The 20,000-nt window shown below is 44.2% G+C and overlaps 1 protein-coding gene and 1 long non-coding RNA gene across 5 annotated transcripts in view; both read right to left on the bottom strand.

Moving 5' to 3' along the window:
- Positions 1–966, bottom strand: part of LOC142892441 (uncharacterized) — a 2,261-nt gene extending 1,295 nt beyond the window's left edge. The window contains exon 1 of the long non-coding RNA XR_012927425.1: positions 577–966. This is a non-coding gene — a long non-coding RNA (uncharacterized LOC142892441). The remainder of the gene's footprint in view (positions 1–576) is intronic.
- Positions 1–14,417, bottom strand: part of LOC142892424 (interleukin enhancer-binding factor 3 homolog) — a 20,616-nt gene extending 6,199 nt beyond the window's left edge. For 2 of the 4 annotated variants that reach the window (XM_076032602.1, XM_076032604.1), the window contains exons 1-16: positions 14,270–14,417; positions 13,268–13,350; positions 11,886–12,113; positions 11,638–11,808; positions 9,405–9,555; positions 7,453–7,544; positions 6,115–6,210; positions 5,501–5,612; positions 4,959–5,056; positions 4,773–4,884; positions 4,552–4,665; positions 3,295–3,500; positions 2,937–3,185; positions 2,332–2,613; positions 1,426–1,558; positions 1,277–1,324 (exon numbers count right to left, since the gene is read on the bottom strand). In XM_076032602.1, the coding sequence (XP_075888717.1) occupies positions 1,277–1,324; positions 1,426–1,558; positions 2,332–2,613; positions 2,937–3,185; positions 3,295–3,500; positions 4,552–4,665; positions 4,773–4,884; positions 4,959–5,056; positions 5,501–5,612; positions 6,115–6,210; positions 7,453–7,544; positions 9,405–9,555; positions 11,638–11,808; positions 11,886–12,113; positions 13,268–13,270 (2,095 nt within the window). In that variant the 5' untranslated portion in view covers positions 13,271–13,350; positions 14,270–14,417. The remainder of the gene's footprint in view (positions 1–1,276; positions 1,325–1,425; positions 1,559–2,331; positions 2,614–2,936; positions 3,186–3,294; positions 3,501–4,551; positions 4,666–4,772; positions 4,885–4,958; positions 5,057–5,500; positions 5,613–6,114; positions 6,211–7,452; positions 7,545–9,404; positions 9,556–11,637; positions 11,809–11,885; positions 12,114–13,267; positions 13,351–14,269) is intronic. The other 2 variants (XM_076032603.1, XM_076032605.1) reach the window with 1 other exon arrangement.
- Between the last annotated feature and the right edge of the window lie 5,583 nt (positions 14,418–20,000).

Below are 20,000 nucleotides of genomic sequence, written 5' to 3'. Positions count from 1 at the left end.
CGCGTGATGACGTTCTACAGAATTCAAGAGTCCGGCGGTGGCCAGTGTTCTTAGTTGTTGGCCACTTTTGGCTGTCGTGGAACGATGACGGCGTTGACGCCAGACTTGAATCGGCGCGCACCTCCGCGGCCGCTTCCCGCCGTGCGTCGGGCGAAACAGCCAGAGGACAATGAACAATTATCGAGCGCTGATGGAACGTGACCGAAAACTTTTGCATCAGTGCTTGATATGCGCCGCGTCTGGCGCGATATTATGATTTAGCGCACGTTACGCGCAACGTCCCCCCCCGTGTGGCAGGTAAAAAAAGGTGGTGATGTCCCGGGTGTCCCAATTCCATCGCAAGCCCATCGGTGCGGAGCCGATCGGAGCCGATTATCACCCGGGTCGCTTGCCGGGTTGTTTGAAAGTAAATTCAAAGTAAAGTTCATAAAAGTTTATAAATTCAAAATTAATCGCGAAAGAACTTTTTGACCCTGCCTCTTAAAAAGAATCGAATCGAGAATCGCTCAGAATCGGAATCGAAACGAGGAATCGAAACTGGAATCGGAATCGTTCAAATTCAAACGATGCCCAAACCCTATCGGTGAGCCTCCTTCACTGCCACCAAACGCCGATTAATCGCGGGACTCCACTACGTTTTTTGGCCGGTTGAGAAGGGGCTATACTGTGCTTCTGGTGTGTGTGTGTAAGTGTTACTTTTCCGGCTTCTTTGATTCCGAACCATAGTAGAGAACCTCCAGTGGATGACGACTCGCGTTTTTACGTGTTACAAACAAGTTTTAGAGTTACTGTGAATGCAGTTAATGAAGTCTGACTGACTGACGGACTTATCTCTGACTCTTTTGTCTCGCTTAATGCACCTTATAATTCGGTGCGCCATATATATTACATAAATTAGAAAATAGACCGTTTATTGACTGTGCGCCTTATAATCCAGTGTGCTCTATAGTGCGGAAAATACGGTATATATATATATATATACATACGTATCTTAAAAATCCCTTGAAAGGTGGGGGGGAAACTGCCCACGAAGCTGCGACCCAATCAAAACAGGTTTACTACCCACTTTTGGGCTGCGACCTACCAGTTGAGAAACGCTGTTCTAAGCCATTTAAAGACAAGTAATCTGATTCTGACCTTGATGCGTCATATTCCAAAACACCTGCATGTTTACACACCGGTAAAGACACTTTGTATTCAAGACAAAGACGACAACTGTGGTGTTGACGGCGAACAGAAAAGGGATCAATTAGTTGGTAATAAAATGAATACTCACTGTATCCTGCGTTAGCACTATTCCCATAGCCATACGATCCAAATCCACCTGGAAAAGATGACACTTGTCAGGTACGATGCTCCGACACACAGTGCGTACGTTCTTTTTGACTATGAATTCAAACTATCAGCTGCCATAGAGTGTCCTACCTCCTTGGTTGTAGCCCCCACCATTATTAAAGCCTCTGCCCCTTCCGCGGCCCCGCCCTCCTCTCCCTCGACCCCGGGGGGCTGATGCGTCTCCGACCGCAGAGGCTCCCATCATGCCAAAGCCTGGATTGTGCTTCAAAGAAGAGGAGCGTCACTTCAGCTTCACACTTAGGCCCCGTTCCCACCAGGTCACTTTCAAGCGGTTTTATTCGAATCCGATCACAAGTGGACAGCTCTGACCACATCTGTTCCCACCTGGCATTAACATGCGTCTAAGACAAACCACTTGTGGTCGGATCAATTAAACAAAGCTCGTACTGATGCTAGCACTGTGATACAGTTTAAGGTACGACTTAAAGGTCCAGTGTGCACAATTGGGTAACATACTGCCCACAAATACATTAATAAAAGTGTATAATCGCAGTACAATAAAAGTAACTTGGTCTCCCTACCCTTAAAACCGTTCTCATACATATAGAAGAAAATCCATAGATCAATTAGCATCTCGCTCCCAGTTAGCTGCCATCTTGCCCCACCATATTTCTAAGGAAGCCTGGTGTGGACAATCCAGCTGCCTGACCGCACGTTTGGTATTTGGGTTGAACGCTGGCGTCCTCAAATACACCAACGAAGAAGAAGATGCGAGAGGTATCCCGATTTGGGTGTAGTTAAATGTTAAATAACTACAACTAAATCCGTAGTTCACTGGCAAACTCGGTAGAGGGAGGGTACGGAGTCCCTCAGGGGACTTAAGTGAAAGATGTTTCTTCTTAAAACATTGCAAATTTTACACACTGGACCTTTAAATTGTACGCTAGTTTTCTCAACCCCAAAAAAAATAAATAATTCAGAAAGAGAGAAAAAAAAGTTTCTCATAAATATTCAACTGTTGCGACGGATGCTCACCATGGGTGGCCCTTTCTTCTTCTTCATGGCGTCTGCCACGGAGCCTTCGCGGAAGAGCCACTCCAGGGCCGCCAGGGCAGCGTAGGCCTTGGCCACCTTCTTGTTGGAGCCGGTTCCCTGGAACTTCTGGCCGTCGATCTCCACCTCCATGACGAAGCGCTTGTCGTGGCTTCCGCCCGTCTCCGAGATGAGCTCGTACTTCAGGCCACGGCGCTTCTCATTCAACTCCATGACGGGGTTCTTCCCATGCTTGGTGAGGATTGGCCCCTGCTGCCGAGAAGTCTGATTTCCAGGGGGAGAGAGTATTTGATTATTATTTTTCATGAAAATAAATAATAATATTTTTAATGATTTATTTTAATATTACAGTATATGTAATCTATTGTTCTTCTTCTACACTTTATATAATAAACACACACACACATATATATATATGTCCATATATATATACACACACACATACATATGTACATATATATGTATATACATACATATATAGCAATAGATATACATGTATATATTATAATACTTATTCACATTTTAATAATTATTTAAAATTTTTGCTTTACAATTTAAATGCTTAAGACCTGAGATGAATTTTGTACCTCTACAGCTTCAGCGGTGTCGGCGCTGGCTGTTCCCTCGGCGGCGGCAGCGGCGGCAGCAGCAGCAGAAGCAGCAGCAGCAGCAGCAGTAGTAATAGCACTAGCAGCAGCTGCTGCAGCAGCAGTGTTTTCCACAGCGAGAACCACCGGCTTCGAGTCCTCCACAGTGGCAGCGACCGGCGTCTCCTCCGCCGTCACTGGCTCAGTCTTCACTTCTACTCCTGTAGGTAGGCCCATGTCCTGGAGGACCTGTCACCACACCCAAAAAAAAGAATTAAAATAATGGCTAAATGTGGTGCTCTGATTTAAAATAAGTGGACTTCTCTACTCGGGGAATTCCCGGGGAGACTCGGCTTACCTTGACAGCTACGTGCAACTTGGCAGTGCGTTTGGACGGACCGGAAGCCTCGAACGTGGTCCCGTCCACTTCCACGGCCATAGTGAAGACTGGAACATGAACTGGGCCAGTCTGAGACACCAGTTTGTACTGCAGGCCTGGTTTCAGCTGATTCAGCCTCATCAGGGCGTTCATAGTCTGGGGGGGCTCCGCCTTTTCTTCTGGGGCTGGCATCACAACACAGAGGAGTACACATACAATGCCCATATTTATTGACAATTCATCTGTCCTTTCCGATGCAATAACATCTCCTTTGTTACTTCAAATGAGAGAAGATATTGATCGTCCCTCTGTTCTTAATCTTTCTTCAGTTGTGTGACTCAACATCTGTTGAACAATCCTTTTTCTGGAAATGAACATCCATCTGATTGTAGGGTTTGTATGGAGTAAGAAGCCAGCCAGAATACAAAAACAATATCTACCAAAGGCACGAGCTTCTTGAAAGTTCAGATTATATCGCTGGGCTATGAATATTACGGACATACACTGGCTTCAACAGAATCCTCTGAACCGCCAACAAAATGCGGAGTGAATGCTATACCTGAAAGACTTACTGCATATTTCTTGAGCTCCATGAAGATTCTGTTTTTTGCTTTGTTTATTCTAAATTAAAGGCCGATGCCAACTACTATCTTTTAATTGAAAAAATTGTGTAAGACAAGGGCAACAACACTGCACATTTGTCGCAGTTCTATGATACCATTTGATGATACAAATACTAGACAGATTTTTTTTTGTACAATTTTGGGAAAATTTGAACTAGATGCTTTTGGTGCATTGTGTTAGGTCTTATCTTAACTATTTCTCTTGACAGTTTAGTTTAGAAAAAAGAAAACTTAGCTTTTCTTGGTTTTGGTGAAAACGGTGAGATGGGCTCCATTTTGATGGGAGGGTCTATAGAGGTCCTTTTCTTTAGGGATGGGAGAGAAATAACTTTCCCTTCTGATACAGTTTTTTTTTTTATTTTTGTTTGTTTTTGAGCTGTTTGTTGATTTAATTTGATTTAAATGTTATTCTTCTTAGTTGGTTTAGCGGTTTTAAGATTTTATTATTTTATTTTTTTCATTTCAAATGGATATACTTTTCTGCATTTCTTTGGCAAGAGGAGGGTTTACTTTATATATTTATAGAGGCTTTCAGTCACCTGTTCTCATGGAGCAATGGCATTTTATTTTGAAATTCAACGAACAAGTTTGAAAGCAAATAAGTGAAGCTTACATTTCTTTTGCAGCTTTTTCTTTTTCTTGTTGGGGCTTTTGTCATCTGTTCCTTCTTCTTCCTCAATGGGCCTTTTCATAGGTGGAGCGTATGCCGTGCTTGGTGGGATTTGCACTGCAAAAATGAAAAAAACAGAACATACAGGGTTTTTTTGGTTTTTTTTTTTAAACCGTGGTTATTGTGAATAGCTTGAATGTTACAGCCAAGCTGGCCGGACGCACCTGTGTAATCAATGGGCGTCTCACTCCGAGGTTTCTTGGGCATCTTGGAGGGAAGGGGATCCATTCCGAGCACTTTGTGAAGTTGCCCGAAGGCCGACAGCCTCAGGGCGTGCTTCAACGCACAACAGCCAGTCAAATTTGCCATTTCTCAATCAACACATGAACGCAGTGTGTAATCCAACTCACTTGTGCACTTGCTGTGATATGTTCTCTCTGCTGGTGGCCCAGGTGACCGATGGCATCTGTGGCTTCCTTCTCACAGGGGTCACAAATCCCTGCACCGTCTGGCAAACAGCAAGAAGGGTTTCAATTCAAGCTCAACACAAACATGGCATAGAACTAGGGATGCACCGATACCGATACCAGTATCGGTACGATACCGGGGTTGAGTAGTCTACACGTAAAAAAACATGTGTCATTACCATGACATCTAAACCAGTTGTGTATGACAATTGTGCTTTTTGTCTTTTTTTCCTTTTTTTGACAATTGTGTTAAATGTGTGTTTCTACTGCCGTCAAACTTGTTCTAGAAAAACATACTGAGGAATGCTGTTTAAATAACATCCATGGGGAAATAATACAAAAAAAATCAACAGTAATTCTATAATGTGTAACCTTATTAAGCACTCAGTATCTGTTACAGTTCTCTACTTGGTTCTCTCCTCGTTCTGTCAAACAGTGGTATCGGTGCATCCCTTCACAGAACCGATCAATGTCCATGTCCAGACCTGCCAAGAGGATCCCTGAGGCCAGACACTCTAAAACTCTCCGCAGGGCCTCTCCTGCTCCCATGGGTCTGTTCCCTGTGCCGATAGCTTTCTCACAGATCAGCTCCAGTGGCTGCAGGGAAAGAAATCACAAGAAGGGACATACCGAGCGTCAGCAACCTGATCTGCAGTAAACTGCTTAGAATTACTTGGAACTTATAGAATAAATTAACTCAATTTGAAATAATAAAGGGGAACTTGGCCTTTTCTGCTTTATGGTCTGTTTTTTTGTAATTTATCTCTTTTATTTCTTTTTTATTATGAGATGTATATGTATTTACAATGATTGTATTTTACATTATATGACTAAATGTTAAGACGTGGAGGTTGAGTTTGTTTGTCTGATGTGAGTTTGTTGCTTTTTGTTTAAATATTGTGGGTCTTTCTTTGATTTTAGCTTCGTGCTGTGTCGTTTTGGGAAATTTGGGAAAACGTATGTTGCAAATAATTGAAAATGAAAATAAAATCTTACAGAGAGAGAGAAAAAAAAAAAAGGGAAACAACTTAGGACATACGTGACAATTTACACCATCAGAGTGTTAAAGAAAAGCAGGAGATGCAAGAAGTGTAGCTACCCAGCCGCGAAGTGGACTCCATATGGGGACGCGAGCGCAAAGGTCCCGCAGGATCCGGATGACGATGACGCAGGAGCGCAGCCCGTTGGCTCTGGCCTAGGGACACAAGCAGGGGCGGGGGGAAGGGGGCGGGAGGGGCGGAGGGGCATGAGGAGGAACAGCAGCTCTAATCAACGAGGGGAACGACGTGACGTGCGATTGCACACAGCATCACATGAAAAAAGAAAAAAAAAAGAAAAAGAAAACACAAAAGAGAAAAAACGCTAACAGACTATGGAAAGATCAACAGCTCCGTAACTACTGAGGCTTTGCTGGATTGATTTTGAGAAGCCTTCTAATCACATTGTAGACGCGCGTCAACAGCTGAGATCATCCGAGGTGTCGTTGTTAGACAAGCATTTGTGTTTGTATGGAAAAAAAAAAAAAAAAAAAAAACATGCGTGTGACTTCAATTTCAAGATGTGGTCAATAAAGCAGCTCTAACCAACAAAAAAAAAAGAGAAAGAGTAGCAAGTAACGTAATTAAAGTAGTACGCTCGTTTGACTTGAGCAGAGTTAATCCTCTGACGTGCCAGAGGCGAATACGACTCGAGGTGCAATATTCCTGTGGACTGTGTGGCACACAGAGCAGAAACAGCCAGAGAGCAGGGAAAGGTCAAAGGCCACATACGGTACTCTACAACAGCTGCAAGGATGGAGCACTGATTGTTATACTGTCAAACACAACACAGGCCACAATACCAGAATCATGAATTACTAAAAAAAGAAAAACATCTCTTTAAAAAAAAGAAAAAAAAGAATAATAATTCTGGATGGGGCAGCAGAGAAGTGCTAAACAGGTAGCACAGAGGTGTAAAACCACAACTCATTCACACCATCAGACGTTAGAGGAGAAATATTGCACCTGGATCAATCATGTATTAGTTCAGATCTGCTTTAGGAGATTAAGGTTAAACAGGTGAGATGGAGGCTAGTTAGAAAAAAAAATAAAAAAATAGCAGCTTTAATTAAACTTCTTTAGAAAACGGCGTTGCAGATAAACCTGCTAGCAAGAGCAAGAAACTCTACAACAGTTTGATGGCAGAAGGTTTTTCTCAGAGACAAACATCCGAATCATCAATTGTTACTGCAGGGGAGTACGACCAAAACAAAACAAAAAAGAAAATTTAAGAAAAAAATAAAAATAAAATAATAATAATAATGATGAATACCAAAACAAAAGAAAAACGACCAAAGGTACTGCATACTGCATGAAAACCAACTTTATACTACTTGTGTTTTTTTTTTGTTTTTTTTTGTTTTTAAAAAAAAAAGACAAATAAAAGGCGAGATCCAAACCTGAAACCACTTAGCGTGGCGGAGAGACGCCAAGGCAGTAAGGCATTTCTGCCTGTCCAGAGCATCCGGGGGATCGTTGACTGAAAGCGATTCTATTGGCGGGTGGAATAAGAAGACAAGGTACAGTTTGACCAAGGGGGAGTTCTGTCAGCCGGCCAGGGGGGAACACAGGCAGCCTTCCAAAAAAGCACGGGCAGGATGGGGGAGGGGAGAGGGACCCCTCCACTGCAGGGCAACCAACACTCTCAACCTCGCACTCAACACGGGGGGGCAGGTGTAGAGTCCAGCAATTTAGGCCATGCTTTAAAGTAGGGATGCAACCTTACCACTTTTATTTTTTTTTTTTATTATTATTATTTTTTTTTTAAATTACAGAACCAGCAGAGTACCAGTTTTGCTTTTCAGTACTCATCGATACCGAGTACTTCATAAGGCCATTACACATTATAGAATTACTTTGAAAAAATATCACCACAGATGTCGTCTTATTTGAACAACATTCAAGTTTCACTGCCGGTACAAACACAAATTTAACAAAATTGTCATATGCTGGTATACACACAACTGGTATCAGTGTCGTGGTATCGGCGTGTACGAGTAGAGTACCCATACCCGATAGTGGTATCGGCGCATCCCTACTTTAAACCCCACAAAGATTAAGAGCACCCATATGCGGGTTTCCATGTGAGGCCAAAAAAAAAAATTGTACCCAAACGAAATATTTGCCAAAAGTTTGCGTTTGAAAAATTTTGTTTACTTGTTAAAAAATAAACCCTGCAACCCTGAGTGCAGGAGAAGCAGGTAATGAAACTGGATGGATGTTAAAAAAAAAAAATAAAGGACTCGGACTCTACTGTGTTGATTTAGTCTTGATGACACCATCATACTAGATTTTTTTTTTTTTGAGGTGGTAATGGGAGGCAGAGCCCCTCCCCTTCGCCCCTATACTGGTTGCACTGCACTTTGCCCCTTCCGGGACAGAGAGCGGCCAGTTGGTCAAAGGTCCAGCGTCCCTAAAATTGACAAAACTAGAAGGCTTGACAGAGAGAATCAGAATTGGAACCACAGTCAGAAGTTATCAGATGCACAAAAACGTGGGTATCATGAACGAGTCCACACTGCAGCAAAACTGATAGCTTGGCACAAAATTTAATCCAAAAAAAAAAATATCAGAAAGACCCGGGCCATCGTCAATGTCAGCGCAAGGCCACAGATAAGGTCAAGGTTCGACACCTGCTGATGGACGTCCTCACTGCTTCCTGTTTGAGCTTCAGCTTCAATGCCGACAAGATAAGCAGCATTGTTGTGTTTGGCGAGGGCTCCGTGGGGCCTCTTCAACCATTTGAACGGCGCTTTCGTCCTTTCTCTACCAAAGCGCAGCAGCTAATCTTCTGGGTTTTGGGGGGGGGGGGAAGTGAGACACCGTGCCGCTTGTCGTTATCTGTGACCCTGAACCTTCCCTTCTGAGGGAACACTTGAGACCAAATCGTGCCGACTGTTGGGTCAAACCACCGGGGGCAGCTTCACTTTTGCAACTCATTTTTGCTGCAATGCAAACTGTTCGTCACTGATTATAAGACACATGCAAACAACGTGGTCTCTTGGTTTTTTCTTTTTTTTTTTGGTGTTTGGGATAAATTCTCAGTGAGCCTTCTTTTGATGGGTGACTGTGATTAATTCAAGAGGGGCAGAGAATGACTTTTGACTGTCATTTAAAACTTCCTGCCCTGTACTGTATATTGGGCCATCAAAATGTATCAATCACATCACATGGAACCACAAGAGTGAGAGCTATAAGCATAGCACGGTGACACTAGATTCTTGTCCTCAAGCTCCATTGAAAGCCCAATAAACAATATCTGTCTGTCTGTCTGTCTGTCTGTCTGTCCTGACGAGCTAGTCTCCCTGCTGGAGGACCGGGCGACGCCTCCAGCCCTGGCGTTGAAGCTTACCTCCAGCAGACCCCTTCTCCACCTCCATCTCCTCACGGACCACAGGGGATGTCAGGTGGATGGTGAGGGTGAGGGGAGGCTCCTTGGTGTTCTTGATGACGATACTGGCCTCGCTGACTTGTGGGGTCACCACGTACTTTTCTTCCGTCGCCTGAGGGGAAACGGGATCAGTGGGCAGAGAAGGAGCCACAGCTGCTGACTGTCTGAACGTTCCACGTCTCGCAAAAGGTATAAATGGGATCGTTCAACATTTTGCACATTGCTTTGGGGTCCAGAGGGTTCAGCCAGCAGAATGGAGGTGAACAGTAGACGCCCTCAAAATTTATGCAATACACAATTTGGCAAATCTGGTAGACACGGTGTGACGTGAAAATTCACAGAGGCGGGGAAAAGTTTTTCCATTCTGTACTAAAGCAAAAGTACCTATACTAGAAACTCATGAGAGTATGGATAAAAACTACTCTGGTAAAAGTCCCTATTCAACACCTTTACTCAAGTAGAGGTTTGAAAGTACAGGTTCTGAAATGCACTTCAGTAAAAAAAAAAAAAAAAAAGAATATATATATATTTATTTTTTTGCCATTAATAAAACGATACAAGAGTTGATGATTTTGCAAAAAATGAAAAAGTTGTGACATAATAATCTGGAGTGAACTGACTGATTTAGCGCTGTACAAATAAAAGTTGATTGATTGATTGAATATGTGGCAGAGCAACTCGCCTCTTTTCCTCAGAATGTCAATTAAAAAGCCCACTGATAATAAAAGGAAATGTACGTAGCCATGACTACATGCAAATATGCCCCTTTACCAAAATGGAGAAGTATCCTTTAACCAGAATGCCATTGCCTATGGTACTAACAATACAATAAGCTAAAAATGAAACGCAAGTACCGTATTTTCCGGACTATAAGCCGCTACGTTTTTCCCACGCTTAGAACCATGCGGCTTATGCAAAGGTGCGGCTTTTCTGTGGATTTTACTTCAAGCGGCGACGCGGAGAGCAACACTGACATAGACACAGGAGAGGTTTGTGACAAAGCTCTTCTGAGGCCGTTCAACTCCGACACTGAAGAAAGTGACTTTGGCGGTTTCAGTGCGCGGGAGGAAGATGAACAGTGACAGGTGGTTTCTGGGTTCAGTGTTTGTAATGGAAAATAAGCATTCTTGTGTTATCACGACTTGTGCATGTAATCTGTTAGTTTCATAGTACAACCTCCTCGAGACTTCTGCTGGTGTCCTGCCAGGATGAGCTGCGAGTCTGGCTTTCTTTGTTTTGTCTCCTCTCATCCTCCCCTCCCCTTTCCTTATCCTCGTCCTTCCCGGTCCAAGGTATAAAGGACCTTCATCTTCCTCATCTCTTTGCACTTGCACTCGCATTCACTTGAGCTCCAGCACTTGTTCGCATCTGTTCTGTTGTTTGTGCTGTGCCTATGTCTCAGAGTTTCCCATCATTTATTCCCGTTCATCAAATTGCTTATTTAACAGTATTTCTGCATCAGCATCTTTACTCTTTTCCACAACAATTTGATGAAGCGACTTTAATGGTTCCAGTGCGCATGAAGAAAAAGTGACAGCGGTTCGACGTGTGTTCAGTGCGCAACTTTTCGGTTTCGGCTGTCGTCTGTATGTTCTCTTGTCTTCATGCGCTCTGTCTTTGTGAGCTCCGGTGCGTCGCTGCCTCGAGTTCTGGTCCGACTCCATACCAATTAACCGAGGTGACCAGCGGGACCCCGCAAACAGGATCCGCGGACCCGTTTCCTGACGAAACCCCTGCGGCTTATAGTCCAGTGCGGCTTGTATATGTATATTGTTTTTTCCCCTAAATTTAGCTGGTGCGGCTTATAGTCCAGTGCGGCTTGTATATGTATATTGGTTTTTCCCCTAAATTTAGCTGGTGCGGCTTATAGTCCAGTGCAGCTTGTATATGTATATTGGTTTTTCCCCTAAATTTAGCTGGTGCGGCTTATATTCAGGTGCGCTTTACAGTCCGGAAATTACGGTACTTGCATGACGCAAACCACATATGACATCTTTTCAAATATTAGAATGGAAAATTCAGATTGCAGACTTCAATTGAAGTCTCAAAAATGACTCCAATACAAGTTAGGGGTTTCTTCAGTGTTCAGTGATGAGGTAAACCATGGAACAGTGCAACGCCAACTACGGTGGATGTCACTTGGAACACGCGACGGCACCGTTCGGTGAGCTGCTTTAGCTCAGCGCGTTCTCACCTTGAGTTGCAGAACGAGGTTGTCTGAAACGTTCTGCAGCAGAGAAGTGGTGGGCTTTTCCTTGCAAAGAAGCACCAGCTCGAGGTCGAGGTCCCCCTTCAGCAGCAAGCCCTTGGCAACCAGGCCCACCCTCATCACACCCCGCAGAGAGCGCGTGGCCGGGTCCTTGTGCTCACTGCAAAAGGTATCAAGAAGGCAATGATGAAGCAAGTGCTGGGCTGTGTGAATAACGGCGCCGTGCCATGAACGCGCCTTTCTTTGTCGGCGTCGTTGCCATCCGAGTCCGACTTGGAGGTTCCCTTCTCCTGCTTGTCCAGCCAGTCGGAGACGGCCTTCAGGGCCCGCTCCGTGTGGGACACCATGTTCTGGACGCCCTCCAGCTCCTCCTGGGTCGGGTAGATGACCGAGTGCTTGGCCATGGCGTGGCGGTCATCGTTCATGAAGACGCGCATGGAGCGATGACGCACCGGTGGAGGCTGGGAGCGAAAATGATACAAACGTCTCAGCAAAGTCCAAATCACTCGCACATATCTTGATATTGAGCTCGCGATGAAAGTGCATAACGGGAACCTTGTGCCTCTTACGTGACCGCCTTGTGAAAGTTTGTGTTTAAATGCAGCCTTGCTTCAATACAGAAAATGGATCCAAGGTCAATCGTTCTCTGAATGACTTCTGACTTGTTGCAACGAGATATCAAGACAGACTCCTCGCTTGTGTGTGTGTGTGTGTGTGTGAGCACTACTGATTAAACAGACGCTGACTGCAACAACCTCTGTGACTTTCTCCCACAAAAAGAAAGACAATCATTGACACTGGAACAATTCATAAACGCTGAGCATATCTTGAACGTGTCCTTGTAGTCACTGAGAAATGAGACTTGATCCAATTTGTGTCTTGAAAAACCTCACAAAACACTCATTAGTGTGTCATTTTTTTTTTGTTTTGTAAGCTTTTGGGAGAAAAGGGGGAGCCAGCCTCGGGTTTTACGTTGCGCAATTTTATTTACGCAACATCATTTCTTGTACAGCCTGAATGAATGTTACCATTTGTCTTAGTAGTTTGTGTTTACGTTATTGAAATTAGTTTATATAGCTTTCAAATCTAAAAATCACACATTATACTAGGCTATATTCTGTTTGCTGCCATAATTTGCCAATTTACACACAAATACATGCACACTGTATCTATCTGTATCAATCACACTGTATCAATCTTGAATCAAATTGTGACCTCAAGATTCAGAATTGGATCCTGGCTGAGACCCACAAAGACTCACATTCTTCACAAAGGGGACCATCAATTAGCAGAAAAGTGTCATTTCCAACTTTTATTTTTCAAATCTATTTTCTAGACCAAGTATCTTGTGTAAGTAAAGGCCCAGGCACACACAAACGGGACCAAATTAGAGGCAAAAGCAGAGATGTGTAATCAGCCGCATATGTTCTGGGCCGCAGGCGGAGTGAAGTTGGCAACGGGGCCAGTCGGTCCTGTGACACGCACTTGACTGTCCTTTGACAAAGAAGTCGGGAAAGAATGCAGCCGGGCTCCATCGGCCTCGTCTCAGATATTAAGCGCACAACGCAACGCAGCAGGATCATTTTGCCTGAAATGTGTCATGCGTCGCCGTTACCATGTCTGGAGGCTGCGACTGCTCCAATCCAGGGAATATCAGCGTCCAAAAGGCTCCTCAGCAGCAGAGCACAACTATTCAGTCTGCAAAGAGAAGAATTGCAGTATTTAGGTCTGGCTTCCCAGGCAGAACACGCACATCACATCATCATACTGCAAGTTTCCCCATCGTGGGAGCAATAAAGGTTTTTTTCTTCTTCTTCTTCTTCTTCTTCTTCTGTCATACTGTTGCACAAGTAGGGGTTCAAAAGGTTCTGGCCTCATCTTATCGGCTTTTATGCATGTGCTTGGTCACACGTGTCAAAACGAACGTCCCAGTGACAGCATGTGATTGTTATTGTTAATTGACAGGAAATATATTATGCAATGTGAAAGGTCCACAAACACAAAAGGCCTCGGCCAGATCTAATGCATCTCAGGAGGTTACTTATGAGTGACGCAAATAACCAACGACCTCGGAGTTAGACCTGTTGATTCAATTTAACAAAAATAGATAAATAGTGAGTGAATTAATAGAGACAAAGTTACAATATTCTAACAGGACATTAAAAAGATTTTTTTTTTTTTTTAAATAATAATAATAAAAAATAAAAACAGACGCCATTTTATCCCGTGCAGGGTCTGGATGCAGCTAGCAGTTAGCAGCATCACCAACCCCCACAGAAAAAGATTCACTAATCGATCAGTCCGAACAATGTGATTGACAAGGCAGCATGCACTTAAACGGTTGCCTGTCAGTTTGAAGACTGCAGGTAAAAATAGGTGGAAATACCTTTCTGTAAAAAAAATGGTTTGCAATTTGGGTATTTTATCAGACACCAAAATGGTCGAGAAGACGAGCCCGAGACATCAATGAACGCTAGCCATTAGCCAGTTAGCTTAGCTAGAAAGAGCCCAGACCAACATTTAAATGCACACAAAGGGACTGCCTAGATCGCCGGGCGTCGGGAGGCTATTAAATCAAGTTCTATTTGTGTCAACGACAGATTTTGCTGTCACTCACCGTCTCTGGATGACCGAGATATTAGGTGGGTGACCGAGCCGACCAGAGCAGATAGCAGTAGTGCAACCCAGAAACGCCCCAGTATGAAGACTGGATCTTGATTGGACAGACTCCACATGTGACAGCAAACGTAGGCCAATCACAAACACGAGAACAAAACAAAGCTGTGAAAACGATGGCCCGTCTGCCTTGTGAAACGTCTGGATTAGTTAAAGGCCAGTTGCACGACACGAGGAGAAGGAATTAAGTCGGGATATCATAGTTATCCTGGCTCAATTTACCCCTGAACCAGTCGCACAGAAGCGGGACAGGTGGAAGTGGGATGTGTTATGGTGTATAAGTTATCATGGAGATTTATTATGTGGAGCTGCTCCAGACTTTGAGTCCAAACAGTCACCACCAACGGAAACCAACAGTTATTCCATTGAACGCCACACATGATCACATTCAACTCAATAATTATAGATAAAGTAGTTAGTAGTAGTAACCTATTTGATATTTTCCCATGGATCATATATAAAAATACACATCCCATATAAACGTGAATACACATCAAAGAATAAGACTAGGTTCTTTTATTGAGGTTTTTATTTCCACCCTAAAGCCTCACAAGCTGCAAATGGTTAGTTTATTATCGTGGTACCTTTTTTTTTTTTTTTTTTTTTTTTTTTTTTTTCAATTCAATGTCATTGTGATATCTATTACTGCAAAGAATACACAATTCAACTGTTCCCTTTATTCACTTTTTGTTACCGTAAAGTATTCTAATATTTCCGAGAAGTTGCATTTCAGGGTACATTGAGCGCCTTTCTTCTAACCTTAGGAATGATGCCAGCGTTTCAACTTGCAACCATTCATAGAACTAAGGTAGGATTACAGATAAAGACTTTCATAATTTCAGTGCCTAGTGTCAACTCTTTGTCGGCCGAAAGGTGCACGCATGAAACAAACACCATCATAATTCCATTGACCAATACTTTTGTTTTTTTAAAGATGTGTCATGTTTTTAGAGCTGGGGGAGAAAAGAAGAATAATGATTATTACATTTGTGTTATAGCACTACATGTAAAGAAAAAGCTGATGGGAGTGAGAGGTCCGACATATGGGTGAAAAACCTGTCTGAGGGAGAGCTCACAAAGCCAGAGGTGGAGGTTTTGGCCAAAGGTCTGAACTTTGCAATAACACCGGATCACATCTCGGTGGCAGACATGATCACAGCAACCGAGTCAGCTATCCAGAACAACAACATCCCTGAGGATGTGGCTGAACAGCTCCGTGCTCAGGTCTCCATGTCTCTTCTGATTGCAAACACCCCCCCACCACCACCCAATCTCACCCTGAAATCTAGGATAACACCGTCACTATCTTGTCAAGGAGACAACAAGGGGAGTTGTGCAGTGGTGCTGAATGCAGGCGACTATCATTCCAAGGTAACCAGCCTGTTGAGTGACCGCAACATGTATGAACCCCTAAAGAGAGACCCCACCAGCAAGTTCAAGAAAAAGGTCATCAGTTGCCTGGTGTTGTATACGGCAAGCTATAGACACCACACCTTGTCTGTATGGTTTACCATAAATACACAAGGAGACCGATTGTCAGCAGCATCAATTCAGTTCCACACTACATTTCAAAAATACCTGGCCATTGTACTTGTTATAGGTGGTATTGTAGTGCCACCTGTCGGATGTTTAGTGTCACTGCACCTTAAGTTATGCCTCAGTCTTCCAACACGCTTTGCCCCTTTGAGTTCCGTTGCTGTGCTGTGACCTGAGACGACGCAGTAAACTGGCATGTCACCGAAGTCCCTTGTGTGTCAGTGCATCTTTATTACACCTCAAACCCAAACAGTCCTGGCCCCGCTGGTTGCCAACACACCACACCATATACAGAATTCCAAGGATTTTGTGGATAAAATCAATGGACTTCATGGACTCTCCATGCAGGGAGATGAAACCATGGTGTCGCACGATGTGACGTCCCTGTTTACATGCGTACCAACAGCACTGGCAGCCCGAGACAGAGCGACTGAGCCATGACCACAACTCAACCCGGACCAGTTGAGCACCGTGTGGGAGCTTTGTTTGAATACCACCTATTTTAAATAGAAAGATTTCTTCTATAGACAGAAGTATGGCTCTGCTATGGGCTCCCCTGTGGCCATTCTATATATGGAGGATGTGGAGAGGAAGGCACTGGAGACTTCCAGTGGAGCTCCTTGCACTCGCGATCAAGACCAAAGAAATCGGCCCCTTCACTGACCACATCAACTCTGTGGATAATTGTGTGGCGTGTTGGTTTATCCAAGAAGGAGTCGTACAAAATACTAAGTTCTAGAAGGTTTAATACTGAAAAAACAAGCAATCATGTACATGGATTCCCCGTTGTTCGGCCAGAGGAGCAGTCCCAGTTGAACCACGAAGGAAAGTCTCCAGGTGACCTCCCAAGGGAGAACCAAGACCCTGGCACCAGACAGAGTTTATATGGGATGAACTCCTGACTGATTGGCTCTCGTTTGTTTGCAGGGAGAGGTCGTGGTTGGGACTTAACCCCTCTGGTTGGCTTCTTCTGGACCCTCCTTATGATTTTGGTCCAATACACGCAGTTGACGTCCTGAGAGTGTGATAGATAAAGAGAAAGAAGGAGGGAATGCCACTTGAACAGGAAAAGGTCAAACTCCCCTTCCTACCAATATGTTTTGGAGGAAGGGCAGTGGCCTTTAGTTGACTGACCACACACTCAGCATTTAGGGAACAGTGCCTTGTTTGAATGACCACTCAACTCAGTACTCAAAGAACAGTGCCGTCTGTTTGAGTGACCACTGTCACTGCCTTATCTTTATTGATCACTACCTGGACTTATGGACATTTGCCTGTGTTGCCTGCAGACATCCTGTTATTAATCGGTTTCGGATGCTGTGCTGCAGGACTTAATGTTACATTAAGGTGTTTGATTAATGCATTTATTTTATTAAAGGATTTTTCACCCTAACAATTGCATCAAATTCACAAAAGAGGAGACGTGGGAAAATCAACTCCCCTTCTTAGACTGTGGTGTAAGTCTGGGAAGAGGAGGAGAGCTTCAGGTGGAGGTTTATTGAAAACCCACGGACACCGACCAGTACCTGTTTGACTCTCACCATCCTCTGGAGCACAAACTGTGAGTAATCCGCATGCTACAACACTGGGCGGAGACCGCGCCCACCAACCCAGAGGCGAGAGATAAAGAACAGAAACATGTCAAGCAAGCATTAAAACAGTGCCACTATCCTGAGTGGGCTTTCACCAAAACATGCAAGAACCAGCAGAAAGATCCAAAACCAGGAAACACCAGAACTCCAAAGCCCAGAAGAAGTCACGTTGTCCTTCCATAAGTGGCCGGACTGTCTGAGAAGTTCCAATGTTTTTTTTGTTTTTTTTTTCCAAGCACAGCATCCCTGTGTACTTCAAACCAAAGAACACCTTGACACAGCATTTGGTTCATCCTGAGGATCAGATTCCCAAACACCAAAAGAGCAACCTTGAGTCAGCAGTGGAACGCACAGAGGGGTGCAAAGAGCTCTACAGTGGGGAGACGAAACAGCCGCTCAACAAACGCATGTCGCAACACAGGAGGGAGAATTCATCAAAACTCTGCAGTCTACACCCACCTTCAAAAAGAAAAACACAGTTTGAAGGATCAAGAAGTCCACATCCTGGACAGAGAGGATGGATGGTTTGAGAAGGTCATCAAGGAGGCCATCTATGTGAATGTAGAGCGGCCCTCTTTAAATGGGGGCGGGGGGGGGGGGGCTGTGAGGGTGGCATCACCTGTCCTCATCTTACAATGCTGGGACACCATCTTCTCTGGCTCACACACTGGGCTGTCACATGACCTCAGTCATGTGACTTTTATGGGTCTATAACTGCCAGAGCTACTTCCCGTGGACCAAACAACTGATGAAGTTGTTTGGATGAGCACCGAAACGTCTTGTGTTTTCAAATTTGTTCTTTGCGTCCGGTGTTTTAAAATAAAATCCCTTTTAGCAGCACCAAGTGATGACTGCTCACTACTGTAGACTGAGAAGAACGCTCACAAGCTTGACATCATACCTCAATCCCTCTGGAACCTATGAAGATGGTCTTGTCGTCATCAAAATCAAATGCTGCTGTGGCTGCTGCTGCGCTGGTGCCTTCACCCTTTCACACTTAATGATAATAATAATAATAATAATAATAATAATAATAATAATGATAATAATTTTTATTTATAAAGCGCTCTTACAGGTGCTCAGAGTCGCTTTACAGGTAAAATAACAATAAAAACAATGTGAGAGATTAAAAATTAAAAAAACAATTAAAAAATAGATAATAGTAAAAAAAAATAAAAATAAAATCAGTTAAAATCAGTTAAAAACAGACAGGGTTGAGAGGTCAGATATGGGCTGGGAGGTGTGGTGGGTTGGAGGGGTCAGGTAGGGTAGGCAAGTCTGAAGAGGTGGGTTTTGAGTGCAGTCTTGAAGTTGTTGAGCTCCATACAGTTGCGGATGTGTTTGGTGGGGGGGGGTTCCAGAGGGTGGGGGCGGAGACACTGAAGGCCCGGTCCCCCAGGGTTCAGTGCTTGGTTATGGCAAGGGGTGACAGAAGGTTAGCGTCAGCTGAGCGAAGGGGACGGTTTGGGGTGTGACGGACAATGAGGTCGGACAAGTAGGGAGGGGCCAGGTTGTGGGGTGACTTGAAGGTGAGGAGGAGGATCTTGAATTGGATACGTTGGGCAACAGGAAGCCAACGGAGTTGGCGGAGGACGGGGGTGATGTGGTCATAGGGGCGGGAACCGGTGAGAAGTCTGGCGGCGGAGTTCTGGATGTATTGAAGTTTGTTGAGGGTGGAGGATGGGAGGCCGTAGAAAAGCCTGTTGCAGTCGTCCAGTCGGGTGGTGATGAGGGCGCGTGTGAGGGTTTCAGCAGCAGAGGGAGTGAGGAAGGGACGGAGTCTGGCCATGTTTTTCAGGTGAAAGAAGGCGGAGCGGGCAAGTTGGGAGATATGGTGGTCGAAGGTGAGGTTGCGGTCGAGGTGGATTCCGAGGTTGCGGGCGAGTGATGATGGGGTTATATGGGACTTGTCGATGTTGACGGTGATGTCAGAAGTGGATTTAGTGAGGGATTTGGGACCAATGATTATGAGGTCTGATTTATCACTGTTGAGTTTGAGAAAGTTGTGATGCATCCAGGCTTTTATTGCGTTGAGGCAGGAGGTGACGGTGGTCATGGTGGTGGAGGAGATGGAGTGGGTGGAGATGTATAATTGAATGTCGTCGGCGTAACAGTGGAAGTTGAGTCCATGTAGTCGGATGATATATTATTATTATCATTATTATTATTATTATTATTATTATTATTATTATTATTATTATTATTATTATTATTAATAAGATCAATATTGAAGCTAGTAGACTAGACTTGCCTCCAACAGTGTGACAGCGCTGCCGCAGACAGCAAGGCAAAGTGTATGAGTGAGGTCAGCTTTTGGTGACCCCCCCCCCCCACCACCTGTATCCCTTTGGACTGTTGTATTTTATTTCCACTTGCGCGCACACGCACACACACACACACACACACACACACACACACACACACACACGCTAAGATACGAGAAGAACTTTTATTTAGCTCAAACGGAAAATCAGTGAAGTCAGTGAGCTTGTCCATTTATCCAAATTGCTACGGCTTGTAACATTTACACAGTTTCACTCACAC

This window comes from Nelusetta ayraudi, unplaced genomic scaffold (genome assembly GCF_046127955.1).
Source record: "Nelusetta ayraudi isolate G7.1 ecotype Tasmania unplaced genomic scaffold, CSIRO-AGI_Nayr_v1 ptg000034l, whole genome shotgun sequence".
Lineage (NCBI taxonomy): Eukaryota > Metazoa > Chordata > Actinopteri > Tetraodontiformes > Monacanthidae > Nelusetta > Nelusetta ayraudi.
Note: the sequence above shows the minus strand (reverse complement) of the source record. Positions and strands in the feature narration are given on the sequence as shown.